This window comes from Bos grunniens, chromosome 2, assembly GCF_055505025.1.
Source record: "Bos grunniens cultivar Pamir isolate PY7600 chromosome 2, Bosgru_T2T1.0, whole genome shotgun sequence".
NCBI lineage: Eukaryota > Metazoa > Chordata > Mammalia > Artiodactyla > Bovidae > Bos > Bos grunniens.
The window spans coordinates 110,428,111-110,445,586 of NC_141166.1; the positions used below are offsets into that span (position 1 = coordinate 110,428,111).

Sequence of the window (17,476 nt, forward strand, 5' to 3'; positions counted from 1 at the left end):
GTGGCATGGTTTACATTCGTATATCTGTCTTTTATGGCTCCAAATTTCATACTGGCTGAGTTTCTCTTTGGACAAGGTGAGGGTGGCAAAGAAAGAGGGAGTATAGTTTGTTTGACTGTCACTATTGCTGCCGAGTAGATGACCATAGAGGTCTGGCTTTGGTGGGGCTTAACAGAGGGCATATAGAAGTGCTTAGTAAATGCTGAATGACTGAGCTATGAAGTATCTTTCAGAACCTCCAGACTGGTCTTTAGGGCTGATGCTGGACTTGTCAGAAACTTGCAGTTAAGTCTTGGTATGTAGGCCAAGAATACTACAACCAGTGGGTTGAGCCATAGCATAAAGCTGAGGCTTTTCTGCTTTGGAGGTTTGATTTAATTGAGAAAGTGTCTGGGAATTTGTACCATGGTTCTATCCTGCCATCAGCATAATTGGTTAGCATAACAGACAGTATGCCAAATACTACCACACATAGCTTTATAAAACTAGTTGGCTCATACATGTTTGGAAAATAGGAAAAAGATGTCAGTATAACATGGAAGTTTTGGTTTCCTATGCAATCTTTCTTGAACTATGCAATAGTTCAGGAGATCTGGGATAATGGGGTACAGTCATGTCCTTTTTCTGGAGAGAAACACACCCTCATCTGCAAAGGGAACAGGAACCTTTTCAGCAACATTTGAAGAAAATTAGAACTGAACACCTGCACCCATGGCTTCCTGCTTTAGAGGCACATTCCTAGCTTCACTGTTGGCTTCACTACTAGCAGGCTGCTTCCTTTGCTCCTCTTCTCTTTATGTTGTCTCAGTCAGCTAGCTTCCCACTCTGTTGTGGTGGTATGTTGTTAACATCCCATGAGACATGCTCAAATCACTCCAAGATGTTTGCCTGGGCATCCAAATGATCTCCCCAGGTACCAATTATTGCTTTTGTTATTTCTTTGGTTATACACTTTCTTGGTTACAGAATAGGTTGTGAATGGTCTGTCCCTCACTCTTCTATTCCCTATAAGCCTTGTTATTTTTAATGTGAGGATTTTTTTTCAGGAATGGATATATCACATGTGAGCAGAAATACATATATTTTCTTCTTGGATTTTTTTTCCTAGTGAAAGTGAAAGTGAAGTCACTCAGTCATGTCCGACTCTTTGTGACCCCATGGACTGTAGCCTACCAGGCTCCTCAGTCCATGGAATTTTCCAGGCAAGAGTACTAGAGTGGGTTGCCATTTCCTTCTCCAGGGATCTTCCCAACCCAGAGATCGAACCCCAGTCTCCCGCATTGCGGGCAGATGCTTTACCATCTGAGCCACATAATAATTTGTTTTATTAACATTTTTTTGACCATCAACTCCAGCTTCTAACATGCTGTGCTTATTTTTCAGAACTTGATCTCTTGAACTCATTTGTTTGTATTAGACTCTTCAAAACTTTTCTGCTATTCATTGCTTTAACCCCCTTCTCCTTCTCCTCTTCCTTCCTGTGCTAATCTTTTCCCTCCTCCCCTTTAGCTTCTTTGTGCATTTAATATTTTGTTTATAAGTTAGGAAGACTTTTATTTTGGGATTTTGGGGCATTTGAGAGTCTTTCATTGAGGCACAGATTAAGTTTAAGAACTCTTGCATTTTAATCCTAAGAATTTTCATGATATATTTAATTATAATGCTAATTTTAAATTTAATTTTCAATTAAAAGTTATCAGTATTAAAATACATTTTATTATAGCAAATACATGAGTAAAATTATTGATTAATAATATGTAAGCACACCTGTATTTTATATTTAATATAATTTATGAGCATATTTAAATTTACATAAAACATATAAATTCATGACTAGGACTACAGATAATGCTAATTTTGTTTTTCTCCAGGAGGATCAGGATGGGAGTCAAGGTCTGGGCAAGAGAAAGAGGGTCAAACTAAGCAGTAACACCAAAGGTATTTATATTTTGTTTTTTTTTTCTTGTGTTAAAAAATGCTTAATTACTAAGAGCACTTGGTTGGGTGGCCATCAAAGCTCTTTGAAGAGAGAGTTATGTTATTAGATGTGTTCAATATGGAGAAAGAGTTGTTAGGGGATGATTGTGGGAGACCTCAATAGCAAGCGAAACCCTTACTGTTGGAATTTTTATTCATAGTTTTCTTCATAAAATGAGCGATATTATATTTGAGCCAGAAAAATAGTCTTTTCATTGAATCTTTTAATTTGGATCCAGCGTTTTTGGTATAAAGCTTAAATTTGATTTGTATCTTTTTGTAATCCGGGGTATGCAATTTCTAGAATGAAAAAGGATGAGCAGCATGGAAGTGGTGTGGATATGTATCAGAAAAAGTAACAAGAGTGAAGGAAAATGAGAATGAATGGCACTTAACAAATATTAAGGGCTCAGTAAGGACTCAATATATATTGATGCAAAGGAGAAGTAGATATGCCTGTAGTGAGGGAATAGATTAGTAATATTTATCGAACTTTTGTACATGCTAGACATAGTGCTAATCACAGCATGTGCATTCTGTCATTTAATTCTCACAGTAACCATATGTAGTAGGTTTTATTGTTACTACTGTTTTATGAATGAGGAATGAAGGCATGTTAGGCATAACAGCTAATGAGAGGTAGGTCTTTAATTCAAATTCCAGAGTTTAAATGCTTTATCACTATATTTTCTTGACCCTCCCTAAAAGCTTTTCAAGAGTACTTGTTGTTAGTTGGTAGCCTGTGCTCCATTTTTGAAATGGATTTCTAAATCTTAGCATAGTCTTATTTTCTGGGTTAGTATGATCTGTTAGAAAGTCTTCAGAGGTTAAAATATTTTCATGAAAAGATCCTTTTTTCTACTGCCAAGTGTGTCTTTTGGAAAGTTTAAGACTGCTTGGAAAGGTGGAGCAAGCAGACAGTTTTTGTTGAGGCTCATTTTGTAAGTCTGTTCTTAGTTACTCACGTTGCTGCATTCAACTTATGGACTGTTAGCAGAGGGCATGAAATTTGATTTGCTGTCCAGGACTCACGCCTGCAACATGTTCCCCTTTTTCTTGGCCCTGCAGAAAATCTATAATGCCTGAAAGAAATTAGAAACCCATTTGGCTACCTGGCTCTTTGACTTAACCAGAATTATGCATGTGCGTACCTGAGTCCTTGAGATACATCTGAGTTGGAGGAGATTGTTAGGCATATACTTGAGTTTAAGCTTCAGGGATGTTCAGAAAATACCTCAGAAAACAATGTTAAGAGGTCATTGTTTTCCTTCAGCCTGGTCAGACTCTGGCTTAAGACATTTTTTATGCAGACTTCATGTTGAAGTTTCTTTTATACCTGAATTTTTTTGCATTTGAGATAGATTGTTGTCTCTTCCTTTACTGTAAGAAGTAGTAAAGAGATTTAAGACTTGATTAGTTATCATGTTTGGTTTGAGTATGTACATTGAAGAAATGGCTTTTTCAATTAGTAGAAACTCTTTTCAAGAAGTGATTGTTGCTTTTGAAAATGTCTGAAGTCCAGAGTGGTTTAGTTTTTGTAAGAATTTGATTCAACAGTTTGAAAGCGAGCTGAAAATAAAATATGTAATGATGGACAAGAGGAGAGGCACTGTGCTAACACATCACTGCCTATTTCAAAAGTTCAGTTTTAAGGATGAAAAAGCTTAGGCCTAGAGGACTTCAGCTAACATGGCCAAGATGAGCTGGTGAGTTGCAGAGCCTGGACTCTGCTGCCTAAATTAAAAGCTGTCATTCATTTATACCACATACTAATTCAGAAATTTTGTTTTACAATTTTGCTTGAAGTGGTTTTAGGTGTTGTGAAGCTCATGATAGTTTAATCAAGATTTTAAAGGTGATAATCATACATAACTAATGAAAGCGTTTCTAACCAGATTTCTATAACATAACATATAAAACACATAGCACATGCTTTAAATATCTTGGGAAACTGGTGTCTTTTAAGAATAACAGTGAAGACATTGTGGTTCACCCCCCACCCCCACTTTTATGTCTGAAGATAGAAAAATTGGATTGTACATAACAGCAGCTATTTTCATTTTAATAGAAGGCACAGCTTTTCTGGGGTATTCGATTATTTTATTTATTAAAACAAAGTTAATATATCTTCAATTTTTAATGCTTGATATACAATTATGGTAGCTTCAGGCTTTTCTTTGGCTAATACAAACTTGCAGAGAGTTGTAAGTATGAATTTAAGAATAAATACTACTAGTTTAAAAAAAAGAATAAATACTACTAGTTTTGTTCAGCTTTGTAATTATTTTCAGAAGCACTTACCTGGCAGGGGTATTTTTTTGGTAGTCCGTGAAATTCTCAGTCATGTTGGTACCAAGTGAATTTTGAGAATTAAATTGGCTTCAGCAATCTGTGCTGTAAGTTATATTCTGATTTTTAATTATAATCCTTTTATTCCTGTCACCTAATTCATTTGGCCCCTAATTTTGTTACTTTTTGACTTTGAATCTGTCAGTGTGACCTTTGAATATATTTTACCTCATTTCTTGCAAAACTGGTCATTTCTCTTTTAAGTCATTGCTATATCCTGCAGGAGGAAGAGATTTCTGTTTTACAAGTAGAAAATTGTGTGATTTGAAAAATAAAGAATTTTTATTTCCAAATAAGAACTGTATATTATAATTGTATTTCTATTTTTAGTCCTTCTGCATATGGCTTATACTGAAGGCTCCACTGAAATGGAGTTAGATGGGGGGATTAGCAGATATTTTTGTCTCTGTATAGTTTAAATTATAGTGTTTCTAGATTAATGAAGTTGTTATTCTGAAAATAGTGGTTGTTAATTATTAATGGAAAATTGGATTAAGGTTATATCTGATTTAAGTCTTATTAAACTCAGTGTTTTATGAAAAAATCAAGAGAGTGATTAAATACTGAGGTTACTCTTTTAGACTCATTACCTGAGGAGATAATGATGTTACTGTTTAGTCACTAAGTTGTGTCTGGCTTTTTTGCCACCCCCTGGACTGTAGCCCGTCAGGCTCCTCTGTCTATGGGGTTTTCCAGGTAAGAATACTGGAGTGGGTTGCCATTTCCTCCTCCAGAGGATCTTCCTGACCCTGGGATCAAACTTGCCTCTCTTGAGTCTCCTGCATTGGCAGGAGGTTCTTTACCACTGAGCCACCTATGATATGAACGTATTACTCAATAATAGAAGAACTGTAGCACGGGAATAGGATTGGGATAGGGTTAATTAAAAATTCTGCAAGATTACCCTGGAAGACTACTTGACATGTAATTAGTTAGGGCTATACCTGAGTGTTTTGATTCATGTGATACTGGTTTTTCAGATCTCTCCTCTAACTCTAGTTCTTGCTTAAGCACTGAACCAGTCCATAGTTGACACTTAATGCCCTTATATAGAGTTGATGATTCAGAGCAGTATCACAGGATAGTTTGCTCTAGTAAAGATTAATAGAATTTTCTAGTTCATTTTGAGGGGTAAAAGAGAACTAAAGTATTAAAAACATTCAGTTCACACTTTGCTGTACACCTTGAAACTAACACAGCATTGGTAATCAAATATACTCCAGTGTAAAATTAAAAAAAATTCAGTTCCTCATGTACCAGTTGAGACCTTTCTGTTGATTCAGCAAGGCAAGGAGGCAGAGATAAGCGGTTAAGAGCCTAACCCTCAAGAAGTGGCACTTGGCTTTAGAAATAGGCTTTCCAGGAGATAATTCATTCCCCCTTCGAATACCTTTTAATTCAAAACAGACATCCGTTTCCTGTTTCCTCTATGTATGAAGAGGGCATCTTGAGTCCAGTGCAAGTAAACATAGCTAACATTCTATATGTTTCCTCGTATGTTCCTACCAGAAGAGAGTAGATGCTTTTGTATATTAGAGTAAGCAGTGCACTAATGATTATTTTCTCTAGTGAAGTTAACATTTCATTTATGAAGGATAATTTTAAAGAAATAGATAAATTATCCTATAAAGACTTTTCAAAACAAAATTGGAGTTAGTCCTTAGTAGTATGTTTTTAGTTTGAAATTACTATTTAAATTATGTGCCATGAATATTGTTCTTGTAAGATAATTATTTTAAATCATAGTAGAAGTTTTAGATAAAGGGCTTATGCTTCAGTTCAGTCACTCAGTCGTGTCTGACTCTTTGTGACCCCATGGACTGCAGCACTCCAGGCGTCCCTGTCCATCACCAACTCCTGGACCTTGCTCAAACTCATGTCCATCGAGTCGGTGATGCCATCCAACTTTCTCATCCTCTGTCATCCCCTTCTCCTCCTGCCTTCAATCTTTCCCAGTATCAGGGTCTTTTCAAATGAGTCAGCTCTTCGCATCAGGTGGCCAAAGTATTGGAGCTTCAGCTTCAGCATCAGTTCTTCCAATGAATATTCTAAAGGACTGATTTCCTTTAGGATTGACTGGTTGGATCTCCTTGCAGTCCAAGGGACTCTCAAGAGTCTTCTCCAACACCACAGTTCAAAAGCATCAATTCTTCGGCTCTCAGCTTTCTTTATGGTCCAACTCTCATATCCATACATGACTACTGGAAAAACCGTAGCTTTGACTAGATGGACCTTTGTTGGCAAAGTAATATCTCTGCTTTTTAATATGCTGTCTAGGTTGGTCTTAGCTTTTCTTCCAAGGAGTAAGTGTCTTTTAATTTCATGGCTGCAGTCACCATCTGCAGTCATTTTGGAGCCCAAGAAAAAAAAGTCTGTCACTGTTTTCCATTGTTTCCCCATCTATTTGCCATTAAGTGATGGGACCGGATGCTATGATCTTAGTTTTTGAATGTTGATTTTTAACCCAGCTTTTTCACTTTCTTCTCTTTCACTTTCATCAAGAGGCTCTTGTTCCTGTTCATTTTCTGCCATAAAGGTGGTGTCATCTGCATATCTGAGGTTATTGATATTTCTGCCAGCTTGTGCTTCATCCAGCCTGGCATATTTGATTCCAGCTTGTGCTTCATCCAGCCTGGCATTTTGCATGATGTACTCTGCATATAAGTTAAAATAGCAGGGTGACAATATACAGCTTTGACATACTCCTTTCGCAATTTGGAACCAGTTCATTGTTTCATGTCTGGTTCTTATGTTTAAGGACAAGTAATTATTTTTCTAGTAACTACTTTATGTTGAATTATAAGGACTAAGTAAGTATTTTATTGTACTGTGGATATTATAGAAACAACTTGATATTGTTAGTATTATCATTTCGATTATTGAAAGGATAGCCTTGATTTTTAGGCATATTCAGATGTTTGAGGTTGCTGGGTTGTTATAGTAAGGTTTAAATGAGATGAGCAACTTAAATCATTAGGGTGATAAATTTTATTTTTCTTATGTAGATCAATCCATAATGGATGTTTTGAAACATAAAAGTTTCTTAGAAGAGCTATTGTTTTGGACAATAAAGTATGAATTTCCGCAGAAGATGGTGACTTTCTTACTCAACATGCTTCCAGATCAAGAGTATAAGGTATTTACATTTTTTCCTTCTTTTCTGAACTTTGGTCACCTTTCTTTGCCTTGTCAACATTAAATCTTTTTGATGTATTTCTCAGCTCAGTTGCCAAAAGAGGGCCTACATAAAGCACAGTATTTTAGATCTGAGTCAAAGCACTTTTACAGAGTGGGATCCTTAGGGTTAGCGTTCTGCATGAGACTTGGTCCAGAGAAATTGCTGGGGGACAAACAAAAGCACAATTGCACAAATAAATATGTAGTTAAAAATTATAGTAAATTCTCTAAAGGAGAAAGATGCAACATGCTTTGAGAAAATGTTTAATGGGGACAACTGAATTTAGATTGTGAGATTCAGCATGGGAAAAGCACAGAGTTAGTAGCTTCTGGCCATAACTGTTAAGACACAATAGTATTGACTCATGTACACATGTAGATGAGTGAAGTCTCTAGTCTCAGAGGGTGTGGACCCACCAGTTACTCTTGTATGGTTATGGCAAAGTTATACCGCCTTGTATCTGAAAAGACAGTGAATCATGGGTTAGCTCTTCTTATGGTTTAAAAAGTAAAGCCTCTTTAGGAGTGACACTTTAATAATGCTGTTTTGTGTGTTTATGTCTCCTTAAGAAAATAATAGATGAAGTGTATATGGTACACAAAAAAGAAAACTTAAATATTGGTTGGCTTTCAGATCAAATAGGAAAAAATATCATTACTTTTGGAGTAGTCACATTGACTCACTTATTGTTTAGTTGTGTAAACAACTTGATGATTTTCAAATGAGACTTTAGATTTTATTGCTAAAGTAGTTAGCACAGGACAAAGACATACTTTGACATTAGTGAATTGATACCTTTGTGCAAAGTGAAGATTTGTGTTTTTAAACCATCTTTGTAATTGCTTTAAAACATTAATAATTTAAAATGCATATTGAATATTTTTTTAGCTATCAAACTATTTTGCAAATTTTCAAAAAAGGGACAAATTTACATTTGTACAGTGACTACCGTCATTGAAATTACTTTTCTAATTGTCTTGGACATTGTCATAAGCTAATCATAGCTTAGCTTTATAAATTTTATACTTTATAATTTATACTTTTTACTTTATACCATTTTATACTTTAAAATGCTAATAATATAATACGTTGAAAATGTGCCAGCAAACTTAAACTGTGTTTTTTTCTTCCTGTTTAAAACATTTTACAGGTTGCTTTTACAAAAACTTTTGTTCAGCATTATGCTTTCATTATGAAGACACTGAAGAAAAGTCATGAATCGGACACTATGTCTAACAGAATTGTGCATATTAGTGTTCAGTTGTTCAGCAATGAAGAGCTAGCCAGACAGGTAACAGAAGAATGTCAGCTGCTGGATATTATGGTCACTGTGCTGTTATACATGATGGAAAGTTGCCTTATTAAAAGTGAGCTACAAGGTAAACTCAGAATTATTTTCACTGATTTTATAAGTACACTTTGCATAACTAGCCTTAAAAACTCTTTTTATGCTTAAAAGTAGTTTTTAAAAATATTATAAACTAATACATATTTGTTAAAGCTTGAAAAATTTTAGCAAAATTTAAAGAAAAAACTTTAAATACAGTTCTCTTATTCACAAATAACTTGTTAACGTCTTGAGATCTTTCATTTCTTTTTGTGAGCTGAGTATTTTTATAGATAAGAATGTGTGCTTTAAAATATTCTGTCAAGTATACACATTAAGAACATGATTTTTAATGATTGCAGATAGTAATATCATATGACTTTACTGTAACTTATTTAACCATTTTCTTATTAGGTATATTTCTATTTTTGCAGTCATGAATTTATTATTGTCAGCTTTAGACATTTTATATGTATATACTTTTATAATTTAAAAGTTGAAGTAAATCTTGCCTTTTATATGTTCCTTTAGTGTGATCTGTAATTTTCTTCCTTTATGCCTTTTCATATTGCCATAACATTTCTAGGAATTCCTCCCATTCTTATTTCTTTGTGGTCTTTCATCTTGACTTTACCTTCTCATAATAATTTATATTATTTGAGTATTTGCTATGTACTAGGCACTGTGTTAATATTATTTATACATTGTTTCAATTAAATTTCTGAACAACTCTCTGTATATGCTCAGTCTTTCAGTCGTGTCCAACTCTGTGACCCCATGGACTGCATTCTGCCAGGCTCCTCTGTCCATGGGATTTTCCAGGCAATATACTGGAGTGGGTTGCCATTTCCTATTCCAGGAACAGCTCTCTAGATTGGTGTTATTATTTTTTCCACTTGAAAGATGAGTAAATTGAGGCTTAGAGAAATTGAGTCATTTGTTGTAGAATATATAGTTAGTAGATGACAGAACCAAGAAGGACTTTGTATCTCCTAATGTCAGAATCTTTGTTCTTAGTCACAGTATAGCCTGGCCAATTTTAATAGGACTTTGTCTTCACTTGTTGGCACTTGGAGCTAAATTTAAAAAATAATAACAAACAATGCATCAAATTTAATCTTAGGACCTTTCCATTCTCTGTGAATGGGAGATCTTACGCTTGAAACCTGCCTTCTACTGTTGTCTCCTTTTGCATACCAACTCCTGTTTTCTCTTTATACTGAAAGTCTGCCTATTCTCAGGTGCAGTACCATAGCCTGAAAATTTGTATAGGGATCAGTGCAGGCATGGTGCCTTCTATGTAATAATAACTACTACTAATAATGATAGCTCCCATCTTTTGAGCACTCACTGTATACCATGGTTTCTTTCCCAGTGCTTTAATATGTTTTATCTAATTTAACCATCAGCAGTTCTGGGGAGTAGATACTGTTTTTTCCATTTTATGGTGAGGCAACGATGAGGCAACTGTGGCTTACGAGTTGAGAAGTCAGTGATCTATGGTTTAGCTGTGAGTGTAAGTCTAGGTGTCTGACTTCAAAACTCATACTCCGCCTCACTATGTACAATAACTCTGACTTCCCATTGTAAGTATAATGGGAGAATAATATATTATTTACATAAAGCAGTATACTTGCTTACCTTTTTAATGGAAATATTAAAAACTGCTTTGCATTATTTTTCTATCTTTGTGTAGGATGCCCTTTTCTTTATTAGATACTTAGCTGTGTATATTCAGTTCAGTTCGGTCGCTCAGTTGTGTCCAACTCTTTGCAACCCCATGGACTGCAGCACGCCAGCTCCCTGTCCATCAGCTGTGTATATTACTCTTTTTCTTTTTTGAAGTAGTATCTGTCATCATTGAACTGTATCAATGATATTTTTATACATAGAATTATATAATTAGAAAAGGACTTTTCACAAATATAGCATTTTTAATTTATAAACTGACAAACTTGGAAAAATGAAAAGTATCTACTCTTTTCGAAAGAATTGAACCTTTTTTCTTGACTAAGTGGTTTAGCTATGCTTATTATGTACGGCTTGCGTCTTAGAGAAGAATGTTTGGGAAGAGGATGTATATGAGTCTGCCTCCATTTCTTTTTCTAGCCAGCTTTCCTGAGAGAGCTTTTGTATTTGTTTCCTTAACTTTTAGTCACTCGTTAACCCACCTCCATTAGTGTTTGTTTCCGTTCTGTTGCTTCTCCAGAATTGTCCAGGACTCCATTAGCCACATGTCCTACTTTTCCTAGAACTGCTCCAGGTTATGCCTATTATTTTGACATTAATTTTAATACAGTCTTTTTTACTCTCAAAAGTGTTCCAGTTTATAAAATTAATTATATGATCACCCTTTCTATGACTACGTGATAAGGCAGCTGGTGATAAAACGCTGGACCTTATCTTGCTTGATTTTCATTAGCATTTCACACTGTTGATTCTCTGTTGTTTGTGTGGTGTGAAATTATTTTCTGCTTATTCTGTCAATGTTGGTGTTTCTTGGCACTTGGTCTTGCTATCTCTGTGTTTTTTACTTTTCCCGTATTTTCTGAAATTGTATTACGTAGTCTTCATTGCTTTCTATGTATACTTTCTTCTATTAGTCTGTCCTGAAAATTCTTATGCAGATTGAATATTCCAAAAGCTAAATAGCTACAAGTAGCATTGCTAAGATCTTTAAATATAAATGTATTTTTTCTAGCAACAAACTACATAATTTCTAAGCCAAGTCTAACACTATCTTTAGCTCCAATGCTGTTTTTGTTTCCTCTTTCTAAAGTATGTAACATTTCATGGTACATATTTACTGGTTTTCTAAGAACACCATATGTTTTTCTTGTTTTTACATGAAGAGTATTGGAATGAGCTTTAAATATATTGAATTAGCTAGAGATATTACCCAAGTTCTCTATGCTTTTTAGTTTGTAACAGCCTCTGTCTAGCTTTTGTATGCATTGTCATTAGACAGTGTTTGAAAATTTTGTCTATACTCTTAGTAAATGTAGGAGCTGATACAATGAGTATTCACATGGCCACAGCAATAACTGAAGATTAAAAGGAAAAAGCCTCTAGTAGTACTTGACCCCTTCCTTATACTTTTACTTTCTTATACTTTTCCATATCCCTGAAATTTTACAGTTTGTCCTGTGAAATTGTCTGTGTAGAATGGAACTTTAAACCGTGTGTTGCATAACTGTAGTAATGTCTGTAGTTGCTCATAATGCCAGATTGATCATCCTTCCTGAATATTATATTATTTATTGAACTATATTCTTTGGATGTCCGCAGGCACCTCACACACACAATGTCAACACCAAAAACTCATTCTCTGTCTATGAAGTTCTGCTTCTTTCCTATTACCTGTGTGTGTGTGTCTATAAGTTTGTGTGTGTTAGTGCTCAGGTTACTGTTTTGGCACCACACTAACCATCTACAGAGCTGCCCAACCTAAAACCTAGGAGTCAGTTTTGACTTCTTACTCTTTGTAGATATAGTGACCATCACCAGGTCTGTCATTTAAATCCTTTAAATATATTAGAATAACCAGTTCTTTTCATCTCTGCTCTTTATGCCAGTACCGTAGTTCAAGCCATTGCCATCTCTAGGCCTTATATTACTAGTCATCAGCACTCTTCTATAATCACTCTCCACACTAAACATCTATTCATGTCCTCTCTTGCTTAAAACCCCCCCTGTGGCTTGCCATTCTCGTCTCATGAACTGCAAACTGCTAAGGCTGATTTATAAGGCCATCTAAACTCACTGGTGCCACTTAACCTCTGCATTCTTTGTCCAGTAGTTCCAATCTTTTTTATACGGCTTCCTCTACCTAGAATACCTTTTCCTCCTCATGTCTAGTTTGTTTGGCTAATCACAATTTCTACATCATTCTGTAGAATGATGTATAATCTCAGTATAAACATCACTTCATCAGGAAACTCTTTTTCCTAAATTGTAGACCAGCTTTATTTGTTCTTAGGACTTCTTGTACTCTTTCTCTTACAGCCCTACCATGCTGTATCTTCTTATATTAATCTCAGCAGAGAAAGAGACTGTATAAAATCTTGATTTACTTTCCACTTTATTTTCAGAGCTTACTAGAATGCTGAACTCTCGGTAGGAACTCAGTAAATATTTGTTGCTGAGTGACTGCAAGGAGATCCAACCAGTCCATTCTAAAGGAGATCAGTCCTGGGTGTTCTTTGGAAGGAATGATGCTGAAGCTGAAACTCCAGTCCTTTGGCCACCTCATGCGAAGAATTGACACTCTGATGCTGGGAGGGATTGGGGGCAGGAGGAGAAGGGGATGACAGAGGATGAGATGGCTGGATGGCATCACTGACTCGATGGACGTGAGTTTGAGTGAACTCCGGGAGTTGGTGATGGACAGGGAGGCCTGGTGTGCTGCGATTCATGGGGTCGCAAAGAGTCAGACACGACTGAGTGACTGAACTGAATATCATCTAACACTGAATCACTGCTGTCCCTGTATCTATATTTGGAAAAGTATCAGTTGGATAAAAATAGAAGTTCTAGTCATTTTGTTTCATTATAGATTCCAAGGTATTTTTCACAAGGACAGTAGTGTATTTAAAGCAGTGTCAGGAAAATAGTGATTTTGATTAATTGTATTTTGCTTGTTCATCCTCTGATTTCAATTAAACAGTGATTCTCAATGTTTATAAAAGTTAAAAAAATCTCGGCATCCCTAAGCACTGTCCCATCAAAATCAACTGCTCACTCACTTATAATGGCTGTAGCTGTCAGAGAACATTTCCAAATCTTCAGTTCAGTCGCTCAGTCGTGTCCGACTCTTTGTGATCCCATGAACTGCAGCATGCCAGGCCTCCCTGTCCATCACCAACTCCTGGAGTTTACTCAAACTCATGTCCATTGAGTCGGTGGTGCCCTCCAGCCGTCTCATCCTCCATCGTCCCCTTCTCTTTCAGCCCTCAATCTTTTCCAGCATCAGGGTCTTTTCAAATGAGTCAGCTCTTCGCATGAGGTGGCCAAAGTACTGGAGTTTCAGCTTCAACATTAGTCCTTCCAAAGAACACCCAGGACTGATCTCCTTTAGGATGGACAAGTTGGATCTCCTTGCAGTCCAAGGGACTCTCAAGAGTCTTCTCCATCACCACAGTTCAAAAGCATCAATTCTTTGGCGCTCAGCTTTCTTTATAGTCCAACTCTCATATCCATACATGACCACTGGAAAAACCATAGCCTTGACTAGACGGACCTTTGTTGGCAAAGTAATGTCTCTGCTTTTTAATATGCTGTCTAGGTTGGTTATAACTTTCCTTCCAAGGAGTAAGCGTCTTTTAATTTCATGGCTGCAATCACCATCTGCAGTGATTTTGGAGCCCCCCAAAATAAAGTCTGTCACTGTTTCCAAATCTTAGGTGTAGGTAATTTGTAAAACCTCCCTTATCTCCGTTTCCTCATTCAGCTATACCCTCTCTCATTCTATTGTGGGTCCTGTTTCATATGTTGTTAAGTTTGAGTTCGGTAAAATAATTTCACGGAATGAAACCTAAATTTAATTTATAGAAATATGGAGTCCAGTAGAAGCCCTCTTCCCTGATGAGTTTGACAATAGGGTGGTTAGTTAGAAAGTTGATTAGAGTGAGGAATTGTTTAAAAATGATACATAGATATCTGAAACAGAGGATTTTAACTTAAATCATAAGAATGGTGTTTGTTCTCCAGTTTTTTCATTTTGGGCAAAGCATTTGTAAGTTATTGTATTCTTTACTGGAATTCTCTTTTATCCTTCTTGTATATACTACATTTGTAAAGCAGGACCTGTGATTTCCATTTTCAGTTTCTTTAAAGTAGAATAAGAACATAAAAATTTTTATGAAACAGTCTGAGTTTTGAAAGTCTTCTGTACTCTTATGATTTTTCTCCTCCAAGATTTTCTTAAGCACTTTTATTGTCTTTCAAAAGCTTATGATCCAGCTTTTATAATAGCTCTATTTATGCATTCGCGTTTTATCAGATTATATACTTGTGATTTAAATTTTATGATTATAATACAAAGAACAATTAGTATGAACAGAAACAAAACAGACTCTGGATAAGCATATACCTTGGGTCTTGTGTAGTCTGGAATAGGCTCAACTTTGAGCATTCTTTGTATTATGGGTATTAATGTGTTTTACAGTAGGAACGGGGGGCTTGTTTTGTCCAGTGAATCAGTTAAGGTGGAATAGGGAAATAGGTCAAGAGAGCTAATACATACATGCTATAACTTCTAATAGTAAAGATTTTATACAAGCCTAATCCTCCCCATCGCTTCCTTCCAATGATGTGTTTAAACTTTGAGGCTTTTTTTTTTTTTTTTAAGGCTTAAGAAGTTTATGTATGTATTTTATAGTTTCATAACTCAATATTGTGTAATATGTTTGACAGATAGTAATAATAATTGTAATGATGTGCTAAGTGTTATGTTAATGTTTCATTTAATTGCCTTAATATATGTGTTTTTTCCCCATTTTTATAGGTGAGGAAATTGATTCAGAGTTATGTAATATACCTGAAGCCATATAGGTATTAAATGTCAGGTTGGGGTTTGACTTTAGGTGACTCTGATTCTAAAATATATAATCTTTATCATTGATAATCAGGCTATTTTTTTTAAGCTGATTTTTTTTGGGTGTATGTGTTTGTGTCTGTTTTAGATGAAGAAAATAGTTTACACGTTGTAGTGAATTGTGGAGAAGCATTGCTGAAGAATAACACTTATTGGCCTCTTGTCAGTGATTTTATTAATATCCTTTCTCATCAAAGTGTGGCTAAGAGATTTTTGGAGGACCATGGTTTGTTAGTGACATGGATGAACTTTGTATCTTTCTTTCAAGGTATGAATTTTAGTTTTTTTCTTATTTATTTATTTTTAGTTTGCAAAATTACTAATAGTAAACTATCAGACACTAATTAAAAGATAATAAATAGCACATCATTCAGATACACGTGAAATGTCTCATTTTAATTGATATTTGTAAGTATTAATAAAGTGCTCATGAAACATATCAGAGTTATGAAAAAAGTCAAACTATTATATAGGAAATAGCAGTGTAATTTTAAAAAGCATTTTAAAGCATTAATCTAGAAATTTTCTTATAAGAAAGATTGTTAACACTTCCATAAAAAGTTCAACCAGTGCCAATTAAAATAGTTTTGAGTTTATTTAATATATTCAATTATATTATAAAAGAAAGAGATAATTCACAAAATGTTTTTAAGAAAGTCTAGTTTATAAAGAATTCCGAAAGGACCAGACTATTTTATTTTTAATAATTTATTAATTTCTGTACATATTTTGTCATTTATGCCATTTGTGAACATTAAAATCTGTTTGGTATGAGGAAGTATTTTACTTAATTTTGAGTGTAGGTGTTTGTTTCCATTCAGCATGGTTTATATCTGTTTTAATTTTTGTAAGGTATGAACTTAAATAAGCGAGAACTAAATGAGCATGTGGAGTTTGAATCTCAGACCTACTATGCTGCCTTTGCTGCTGAACTTGAAGCCTGTGCACAGCCAATGTGGGGACTCTTATCACACTGTAAAGTTAGGGTATGTTGAAAATATTTTTGTTAATTTCTGTATTTACCTTTAAAATAATTTTAAGAAGAAGGTTTGTGGAAACATTGACTTGTTTACTTGTATGTAATAATATGCAGTGTTTAATTTTGAATTCAGCTCTGTGAAAGTTGACCTAAGACAGTTAATTATTATTCTTAGGTGGGTTGGACTTGATTTATGTAAATGAATTATCAGATCTTTCTAGCCTTCCCTTACTGTAAATAGTCTTTGTAGCTTCACATTCATCTTTATTGTTTCATTTTATCCATTATCAGTTAGTTACCTAATGTTTCTTATCTTTCAAGGGATGAGGATAAACTGCAGTAAAGTTTACACTTTTAAGATTCCAAGAACAAAATCAATATACATTTCATGCAATTCCTGTTTGTTTGTGAAAAGAACCTAAGAGTATATAACAACAACATAAATTCTTATAATTGATTAAGAAACGTGAAGTCCCATCTGACTCTTTGAGACCCCATAGACTATAGCCTACTAGGCTTCTCAGTCCATGGAATTTTCCAGGCAAGAGTACCGGAGTGGGTTGCCATTTCCTTCTCCAGGGGATCTTCCCAACCTAGGGATCAAACCCCGGTATCCCGCACTGCAGGCAGGCGCTTTACCGTCTGAGCCACCAGAGAAGCCCGGCTCACTTATAATTGCATGTGTTTTTGTCTTTCTATAAAAATACATATATTTACCTTTGCATTTTAAAGTATTGGTTTGATGGGTCTCCAGAATCCTTGAATAGTTCAGAAAAATGTTATCTCCTGGCCCTATGAAACTAAGGACTTAAGATTTTGCTGTATGGATCGCGTGAAGTCCTACCTGCTAGCCTGTACCAGTAAGCATGCTGCAAAAGATTGTATAGTGCTTTTGGTTCTGCCTCTTTCAACTTAGGTGACTTGGTCAACTCATTTAAAACTATTTGAACTTCTCAGACTTTTTCTTTTAAAAACCTAAAGGGAACAAAACAGAAATGGGACAGCAAAGCCTGCTCTTACTCACAGGGTTATTATGAGACTCTTCTACGTATATTCTTTAAATGTATATGT

At 35.2% G+C, this 17,476-nt stretch overlaps 1 protein-coding gene across 12 annotated transcripts in view; it reads left to right on the forward strand.

The window, feature by feature from the left end:
• UBR3 (ubiquitin protein ligase E3 component n-recognin 3) overlaps nt 1-17,476 on the forward strand; it is a 205,024-nt gene that overhangs the window by 55,404 nt on the left and 132,144 nt on the right. For all 12 annotated transcript variants that reach the window (XR_015147496.1, XR_015147497.1, XR_015147498.1 and 9 more), the window contains exons 6-10: nt 1,872-1,938; nt 7,332-7,462; nt 8,655-8,883; nt 15,515-15,694; nt 16,279-16,412. Coding sequence is in view for 8 of the 12 variants with exons in the window: in XM_086357128.1 (XP_086213254.1) it covers nt 1,872-1,938; nt 7,332-7,462; nt 8,655-8,883; nt 15,515-15,694; nt 16,279-16,412 (741 nt within the window). In the remaining 4 variants the exon portion in view is untranslated. The remainder of the gene's footprint in view (nt 1-1,871; nt 1,939-7,331; nt 7,463-8,654; nt 8,884-15,514; nt 15,695-16,278; nt 16,413-17,476) is intronic.